A 9,263-nucleotide genomic window follows, 5' to 3' on the forward strand; every position below is an offset into this window, starting at 1 on the left:
GGGAGGATAATTAGCCAACGAACTTATCGACCGGCTTGGGGCCGGGGGGGGGTTGGCCAAACCCTCCCCGTGGCGCCGCGGTCCCCTTGGCGGCACCCGGCCTCGTTCTTGCCGCCTGTTTGCAAACCCGCCCTGCGCTATCGCGGGCGGAGATTTTTGCGTTGCTGGCACCCCCCCCCGCACCCCGTTCCCTCCCGAATGGAGCCGGGGCCCGGCCGCACCCCACGGCCGCCCCACGGCCGCCCCACGGCCGCCTCCGGCCACGCTTGTTTGAGCCCCAGCTATGTCAATACCTTGAGCAAACCGGGGCCGGGGCGGCGACGGCGGCGCCAGGAGCGCGACGGGAGCACCCGCGTAACAGCAGGGGTGGGGGCTCAGAGTCCCCGGGGGGGGGGGGGCCGGGGAGAGCGCTGGAGGCCAGGAACGGATGGAGCGGCCCCATCGGGATGCTCCCGCCCCCGCCGAGGTGCCCCCAGCCCCGCTGTGATGCATCATCAAGGTGCCCCCAGCCCCATTATGGTGCTCCCAGCCCCACTGTGACACCCCCAGCCCCATTATGATGCCCCAGCCCCATTATGGTGCCCCCAGCCCCACTGTGATGCCCCCCAGCCCCACTGTGATGTCCTCAGCCCCATTGTGATGCCCCCAGCCCCATTATGGTGCCCCCCCCAGCCCCATTATGGTGCCCCCAGCCCCACTGTGATGCCCCCAGCCCCACTGTGATGTCCTCAGCCCCATTATGATGCCCCCAGCCCCAATTATGGTGCCCCAGCCCCACTGTGATGCCCCCAGCCCCACTGTGATGTCCTCAGCCCCATTATGATGCCCCCAGCCCCATTATGGTGCCCCCAGCCCCATTATGGTGCCCCCAGCCCTATTGTGATGCCTCCAGCCCCGTTATGGTTCTCCCAGCCCCACTGTGATGCTCCCAGCCCCATTATGGTGCCCTCACCCCCATTGTGACAACCCCCAGCCCCATTATGGTGCCCCCAGCCCCATTATGATGCCCCCAGCCCCATTATGGTGCCCCCAGCCCCACTATGATACTCCCAGCCCCATTGTGATGCCCCCAGCCCCATTATGATGCTCCCAGCCCCATTATGGTGCCCCCAGCCCCACTATGATACTCCCAGCCCCATTGTGATGCCCCCCAGCCCCATTATGATGCTCCCAGCCCCATTATGGTGCCCCCAGCCCCATTATGGTGCCCCCAGCCCCACTATGATACTCCCAGCCCCATTGTGATGCCCCCAGCCCCATTATGATACTCCCAGCCCCATTATGGTGCCCTCAGCCCCATTATGGTGCCCCAGCCCCATTATGATGCCCCAGCCCCATTATGGTGCCCCCCAGCCCCATTATGGTGCCCCCAGCCCCATTATGATACTCCCAGCCCCATTATGGTGCCCCCAGCCCCATTGTGATGCCCCCAGCCCCATTATGATGCCCCCAGCCCCATTATGGTGCCCCCAGCCCCATTATGGTGCCCCCAGCCCCATTATGATGCCCCCCAGCCCCATTATGGTGCCCCCAGCCCCATTGTGATGCCCCCAGCCCCATTGTGATGCCCCCAGCCCCATTATGGTGCCCTCAGCCCCATTGTGATGCCCCTGGCCCCATTGTGACACCCCCAGCCCCATTGCAGCGCTCCCAACCCCATCAGCGAGGTGCCCCCAGCGCCGTCACGGTGCCCGGAGCGACGAGGAGGCGTTGGGCAGGCTCGGTTCGGGCGGCTCAGCTCCAGCCCTTTTATTACAAACAGACCAACGACGGACAAAACAAAACCATAATTTAAGGGGGGGGGGGGGGGGGCACAGCTTTTTGGGCCGCGGGGTTCCCTGGCTCAAGGGAGCAGCCCGACCGCCGAGCCCGGCAGACTCGGCTCCGAGGTGAGCACAGTAACGAACGTCTGAAATAACGAAGCGGAGGAACCGGCCCCACAGACCCGGGCTCCTGCTGCATGGCTCAAATTGGGGAGAAAACCTCCCCGTTAGGGATTTTGGGGGGGTGGGGGGGCGAGGGAGGGGGGGTTGGCCCCGAGGTTTTTTGAAACGGCCCCGAGCGGCCGCTCGGGGGCCGGACACTGGCCAAAAAGTCGGGGTCGGGGGTGTGCAAAACCGGGGCGGCGCGGCGCGGGGCGGCCGTCCCCTAGGGGGGACACGTCACGTTGGCCCCCTGGAAGTGGGGCCAGAGCGTGAGCACCTCCTCGGGCTGGTAGTGGTGGACCATGACCAGCTTGGAGAACCTGCACTTGTCGTAGGGCAGGCGGTGCATGTTGAAGGCGCCCCAGGGGCTGCTGGTGACGCTGAGGCCCAGCGCGTGCAGGCAGACGCCCACGAAGGAGTCCTCCATGTTCAAGAGCGGCAGGGTCTGCGCCACCGCGTACACCTTGACCGCCAGGTCCCCGGAGAGGACGTAGGCCGGCCCGCCGCAGTAGGGCGGGTAGGTGTCGTTGGGGTAGACCTGGCGGGGCACGTACCACTTGTAGGCCTTGCTGCGCAGCGGCCCCGTGTCGCGGTAGATGTAGCCCGTCATGAAGTCGCGCTTGGGGGGCAGCTGGGGCTGCAGGAGCCGCCGCACCAGGTAGGGCAGGTTGAGGAAGACGTCGCGGTCGGCCTTCACCACGTAGGCGGCGTCGGGGCAGTGCCTGCTGACCCACTCCATGCCCATCAGCGTCTTCAGCGTCAGGTTGTGGTAGGTGTCCAGGAAGTCCTGCTGGAGGATGTCGCGGTGCAGCGCGCTCTCCTCCTCCAGCACCCGCCGCAGCGGCCCCCCGAACACCGGGTGCACGCCGGTGAGGAAGAGCCGCAGGACGGAGACGCCGGGCACCGAGCTCTCGTTCCCCCACGGTCTGCCGGATGGCGCTCCTGCCCGCCGTGTCCGCCGGCTCCGTCGCCACCAGCAGCACCAGGAAGGGCGCCCGCTCCCCGGCACTTGTTGGGGCTCGTTGAGGAGGAAGCGGTACGGGTAGGGGTAGGGGGGCTGCAGCGGGTGCCGGGTGGGGGGCGGCTTGGCCGTGCCGTTGACCGATGACGACGACGATGACGCTTGCCATTGGAACGCCGCGGCGCGGATGGCGCCGGGCACGCTGGGTCCGCCGGGTCCACGGGGTCCACCAGACACACCGGGTCCACCAAGTACACCGGGTCCACCAGGTACACCGGGTACACCGGGTCCATCGGGTCCATCGGTGAAGGGCTCCCCGGCGAAGCGCTGCTGCACCCGCACCCCCAGCAGCGCCAGCGAGAGCAGGGCGGGCAGCAGGAGCGCGCGCGGCAGCAGCGGGAACCTCATCGTTTGCTGCCGGGGGCCGGGGAGGGGCGGGCGGGGGTCCCGGTGGCGGCGGCGGCGGTGGGAAGGGTCCTGGGAGGAAGGGGGGGAGAGAAACAACGGCTTGGACGCGACGCCTCGGCCGCCACCGGGTTTGCTCTTCGTGCACCCAAGGGCTCGCCCCCTCGCCCACCCGAAGGCTCGCCCCTCGCCCACCCGAAAACTCGCCCCTCGCCCACCCAAAAACTCGCCCCCAGCCCTTCCTGCAGAGCCGGGGGCCCCTCGCTCTGCCCCCCTCCCCGTCCCCTCGCCCCGGCCTCCCTGGGGCTTTGTTGGCCGCTGGGCCGAGCGCTGATAAGCGGCGCCGGCAGCGATAAGGCAGCGCGGCCGCTCGCTCCCGTGGGAGGGGGCCAACGCAAGCACGGCGCGGCGGGGGCTGCCGTGGCCCCTGCCCCGTCCCTGTCCCCAGCCCCGTGTCCCCACCCCGTATCCATCCCCAGCCCCATATCCCCAGCTCCGTCCCCATCCCCGTATCCCTATCCCCACGTCCCCATCCCCCTAGCTCCTGCCCCATATCGCCCTCCCTGTCCCCAACCCTAACCCCATATCCCCCCCGGCCCCATATCCCCAGCCCTGTCCCCATGCCCGTCCCCGTTCTTGACCCCACGTCCCCAGCCCCGTCCCCCTGTCCCCAGCCCCACATCTCCTGCCCCACATCGCCCTCCCTGTCCCCATCCCCAACCCCAACCCCATGTCCCCCCGGCTGTCCCCCGTCCCCATATCCCCAGCCATGTCCCCAGCCCTGTCCCCAGCCCCCCCACCTCCTGCCCCCCACCTCCTGCCCCCCGTCTCCTGCCCCCCACCTCCTGCCCCCCATCTCCTGCGCCCCGTCTCCTGCCCCCCACCTCCTGCCCCCCACCTCCTGCCCCCCGTCTCCTGCCCCCCGTCTCCTGCCCCCCGTCTCCTGCCCCCCATCTCCTGCCCCCCGTCTCCTGCCCCCCGTCTCCTGCCCCCCACCTCCTGCCCCCCACCTCCTGCCCCCCACCTCCTGCCCCAGCCCCGTTCCCGTCCCTGCCCCACCTCTCCCCACCGGGGTCAGGGTCCGCCGGGCTGGGCTGGGGCCGGGGCGAAGGGCGGGGGCTGGGGGGGCCCAGGGGGGCAGGAATGGGGCTGGGGGGCGGGGGGGGGTCACGAGGGGCTCGGCCCTGCCCTGGGGCTCCGAGGAGCAGCTCCCAGCCCTGCCCAGTTGGTCCCAGTTCACCCCCAGGGCTTCAGCGCTCGGCCCAGTACCCAGTCCTCCCAGTTCTCCCAGTTCTCCCAGTTCCCCCCCCCCCCCCCGGGGTGCAGCTCCCAGCCCTGCCCGTTTCACCCCACTTCTGCCCAGTTTCCCCCAAGGGCTCCTCGTGCTGCGGCTTCCGGCCCTGCCCAGGTCACCCAGTTCACCCCAGTTCACCCAGTTCACATTCAGGTGCGGCGCTCAGCCCAGTTTGTCCCAGTTCCCCTGGGTACGGCACTCATTCCTTCCCAGTTCATCCCAGTTCCATCTGGATGCTGCTGCCTGCCCTGCCTGACTTTCCCCAGTTCTCCCAGTTCCCTCAGGGGTGCAGCTCCTGAGCCTTACCAGCCTGTCCCAGTCCTCCCAGTATACCCCAGGTGCAGTTCCCAGTCCACCCCAGTCCTCCCAGTTCACCCCCAGTCCTCCCAGTTCACCCCAGTCCTCCCAGTTCATCCCCAGTCTTCCCAGTTCACCCCCAGCTACAACTCCCAGTCCTGCCCATTCCATCCCAGGTGCAGCTCCCAGCCCTGACCAGTCTGTCCCAGTGCTCCCAGTTCATCCCAGCTACAGCTCCCAGTCCTCCCAGTGCTCCCAGTTCATCCCAATTGCAGCTCCCAGCACTCCCAGTTCACCCCAGGCGCAGCTCCCAGCGCTCCTAATTCATCCAGGTGAAGCTCCCAGCGCTCCCAGTTCATCCCAGCGCAGCTCCCGGTCCTCCCAGTGCTCCCAGTTCATCCCAGTGCAGCTCCCAGTGCTCCCAGTGCTCCCAGTGCTCACCTGCGGTCCCGCTGCCGGTGTGGCCGCGGTGCCCGGCGGCACTGATTTGTCCCGGGGGTGACGCAGCCGTGGCCACCCCCCCCCCACCCCACCCCGTGCACAAACTTCCTCGGCGCCCTGGGGTGACGCACGGCGGGGCGGGGGGGCCGGGGGGGGGGCGGGGGGGGGCAGGGGCTGCGGGGGGGGGGGGCCGGGATCCAGCTTGGGATCCGCTGGGGATTGGGGCTGGGGGGGCTGGGGGGGGCTGACGGGGGGGATTTGGGGTTTGGGGGGGGCTGAGGGGGGGGATTTGGGGTTTGGGGAGGGATCTGGGGTCTCAGGTGGGGTCGGGGGGGGGATTTGGGGTTTGGGAGGGGCTGAGGGGGGGGATTTGGGGTTTGGGGGGGGATCTGGGGTCTCAGGTGGGGTCTGGGGGGGGGATTTGGGGTTTGGGGGGGGCTGAGGGGGGGATTTGGGGTTTGGGGGGGATCTGGGGTCTCAGGTGGGGGCTGGGGGGGATTTGGGGTTTGGGAGGGGCTGAGGGGGGGGATTTGGGGTTTTGGGGGGGGATCTGGGGTCTCAGGTGGGGTCTGGGGGGGGGATTTGGGGTTTGGGGGGGGATCTGGGGTCTCAGGTGGGGGCTGGGGGGGGGAATCTGGGTTTGGGGGGGGGATCTGGGGTCTCAGGTAGGGTCTGGGGGGGGGGGATTTGGGGTCTGGGGGGGGGCTGAGGGGGGGGATTTGGGGTTTCGGGGGGGGGATCTGGGGTCTCAGGTGGGGTCTGGGGGGGAGATTTGGGGGGGATCTGGGGCATTGGAGTGGGAGCTGGGGGCTGGGGGGGGGATTTGGGGTCGGGGGGGGGGATCTGGGCTGGGATCCAGGGGCTGCGGGGGTGGATCTGAGGTTTGGGACGGGCTCTGGGGGGGCTCCGGGCGGGGGGGGGCTCCGGGGCTGGGGTCCTGGGGGTGGACGTGGGGGGGGCACCGGCTGCTGGGGGCGTCGGGGACCCCGTCCCGGTGGGACCCTACGGGGGGGGGGGGGGTCTCACCCCCTCCAATCACCCCAAACGGCCCCACCTGCACCCCCCCCCGCCCTATTTAAGCCCTGTCCCCTCCTAACGCCCCCCCCCCTCAGTTATTCTGGGGCAGAGCCCCCCCCCCCCCCAGTAAGTGCCCGGCTATGGGGCTGCCCCGCTGCAGCCCCCACCCCGTTCTGCGGGGGGGGGGAATCACAGACTCGTGTGTGCCCCCCCCGACTCATTTATGATCCTCTGACCCCTTTGTGCCCCCCCCAGACCCATTTGTGTCCCCCCAAGGCCATTTATGCCCCCCCCCCGACACATTTGTATCCCCCCCCAGCTCATTATGCTTCCCCCCCTCCCCCAGACCCACTTATGCCCCCCCCCCGACCCATTTGTGTGCCCTCCGACCATTTATGCCCCCCCGACCCATTTGTATCCCCCCCCCGGCTCATTTATGCTTCCCCCCCCAGACCCACTTGTGTCCCCCCCAGGCCATTTATGCCACCCCCAAACCCATTTATGCCCCCCCGACCCATTTGTGTCCCCCCCCGACTCATTTATGCCACCCCCAAACCCATTTGTGCCCCCCCCCCACCATTTATGTCCCCCCCCACCCATTTGTATCCCCCCCCGGCTCATTTATGCTTCCCCCAGACCCATTTGTGCCCCCCCAGACCCATTTGTGACCCACCCAGACCATTTGTGTCCCCCCCCAGGACATTTATGTCCCCCCCCCCCGACCCATTTGTACCCCCCCCCCGGCTCATTTATGCTTCCCCCCCAGACCCACTTATGCCCCCCCCCCCCCCGACCCATTTGTGTCCCCCCCCAGGCTCATTTATGCCCCCCCCCAGACCCATTTGTGCCCCCCCCCAGACCCACTTATGCCCCCCCCGACCCATTTGTGTCCCTCCCCCCCGACCATTTGTGCCCCCCAGACCCATTGTGTCCCCCTCAGGCCATTTGTTCCTCCCCCCCCAGACCCATTTGTATCACCCAGGCTCATTTGTGCCCCCCCAGACCCATTTGTGCCCCCCCGACCATTTATGCCCCCCCATACCCATTTGTGACCCCCAGACCCATTTGTGTACCCCCCCGACCCATTTGTGTCCCCCCCCAGGCTCATTTATGCCCCCCCCCAGACCCATTTATGCCCCCCCCGACCCACTTATGCCCCCCCCCACCCATTTGTATCCCCCCCAGGCTCATTTATGCTTCCACCCCCGACCCATTTGTGCCCCCCCCGACCCATTTTATGCCCCCCCCCAGACCCATTAAAAATACAAACCGAACCACACTCGTAATATAAAAAAAACCGCAAAAATTCTATAAAACCCCCAAATCCGGAATAAAACGGGGGGGGGGGGCGCAGCCCCCTCAGTCCAGGGCGATGCCGACGGCCGCCAGCGCGTGCAGGGCCCAGGGGGGGGCAGCGCTCGGGGCCCCCGTAGCGGGCGCGCATGAAATCCCGCACGAAGTCGGGGAAGCGCCGCGCCACGATGCTCTCCCGCACGGCCCGCATCAGGTCGAGCTGCAGGGGAAAAGGTTGAGTTTTTTTTTTTTGGGGGGGGGGTAACGCAGCCCCCCCCCCCCCCCCTTTTTGGTTTTTTTTTGCCCCTTTTTTGCCCCAAAACCTGGTAGGCGATGTTGTGCACGGTGAGGTGGTGCAGGGCGGCCGGGTCGCTGCGGAGCAGCGCGTGGAGGTACGCGCGGCTGTGCCTGCGTGGGGAACGATGGGGGGGGGGGGGTCATTTTGTGGCCCCCCCCCCCTCCAAAAAAAAATCCCCGGGACCCCCAAATCCCCCCCCCAAAAAAAACGCACCGGCGGCACGTCGGGCAGCCGCACCGCTCGTCGATGGGCGGAAATCCTTGGCGAACTGCTTGCTCTTCAGCTGCAGCGAGCCCAGGGCACCAGGGCCGAGCCGAAACGCTGCGGGGGGGGCACGGTATTTGGGGGGGGGCCCCCCGACCCTAAAAGCCCCCCCCACGCACCCCCCCCCCCCCTTTTGCCCCTTACCGCCGTCCGCGTGGGGAAGACGCAGTCGAACATGTCCGCAGCCCCAGGCGACGCAGACCACCAGGTCGGTGGCGTAGCTGCGGGGGGGGGAGCGGGGCTGAGCGCGCGCCCCACGGATCCTGCCCCATAGATCCTGCCCCACGGATCCCGCCCCACGGATCCTGCCCCACATCCTGCTCCATGGATCCTGACCGGTAGATCCTGCCCCATGGATCCCGCCCCACATCCTGATCCATGGATCCCGTCCCACATCCTGCCCATAGATCCTGGCCCACATCCTGATCCATGGATCCTGTCCCACGGATCCTGCCCACGGATCCCACCCCACATCCTGCTCCACAGATGCCGCCCCATGGATCCTGCCCCATGGATCCTGCCCCGGATCCTGCCCCATAGATCCTGCCCCATAGATCCTGCCCCACATCCTGATCCATGGATCCTGCCCCACAGATCCTGACCCACATCCTGCCTCCCGGATCCCGCCCCACGGATCCTGCCCCACATCCTGATCCATGGATCCTGTCCCACAGATCCCGTCCCACGGATCCCACCCCACATCCTGATCCATGGATCCTGTCCCACATCCTGCCCCACAGATCCCTCCCACAGATCCCGCCCCACAGATCCTGCCCCATGGATCCTGCCCCACATCCTGATCCATGGATCCTGCCCCACAGATCCTGACCCACATCCTGCCTCCCGGATCCCGCCCCACGGATCCTGACCCACATCCTGATCCATGGATCCTGTCCCACGGATCCGCCCCACGGATCCTGCCCCACAATCCTGATCCATGGATCCTGTCCCACATCCCGCCCCACAGATCCCACCCCACAGATCCCGCCCCATATCCTGCCCCACATCCTGATCCATGGATCCTGCCCCACATCCTGCCCCACAGATCCCGCCCCACATCCTGCCCCA

At 67.8% G+C, this 9,263-nt stretch overlaps 2 protein-coding genes across 2 annotated transcripts; both read right to left on the reverse strand.

The window, feature by feature from the left end:
* Window positions 1-1,720: 1,720 nt before the first annotated feature.
* Window positions 1,721-3,718, reverse strand: LOC308186685 (beta-1,3-galactosyltransferase 1-like). Its single transcript, XM_080608797.1, is given in 3 exon segments — window positions 1,721-2,847; window positions 2,849-2,932; window positions 2,935-3,718. Coding segments are annotated over 3 exon segments (1,143 nt in total). The 5' UTR covers window positions 3,295-3,718; the 3' UTR covers window positions 1,721-2,148.
* A 3,905-nt stretch (window positions 3,719-7,623) lies between these two features.
* Window positions 7,624-9,088, reverse strand: QTRT1 (queuine tRNA-ribosyltransferase catalytic subunit 1). Its single transcript, XM_080608807.1, is given in 8 exon segments — window positions 7,624-7,750; window positions 7,752-7,853; window positions 7,957-8,041; window positions 8,145-8,184; window positions 8,187-8,228; window positions 8,231-8,252; window positions 8,340-8,375; window positions 8,377-9,088. Coding segments are annotated over 8 exon segments (1,032 nt in total). The 5' UTR covers window positions 9,031-9,088; the 3' UTR covers window positions 7,624-7,699.
* Window positions 9,089-9,263: the final 175 nt, after the last annotated feature.

The sequence above is a fragment of the Anser brachyrhynchus genome, assembly GCF_964034855.1.
Source record: "Anser brachyrhynchus genome assembly, contig: SCAFFOLD_369, whole genome shotgun sequence".
Taxonomy (NCBI): Eukaryota; Metazoa; Chordata; class Aves; order Anseriformes; family Anatidae; genus Anser; species Anser brachyrhynchus.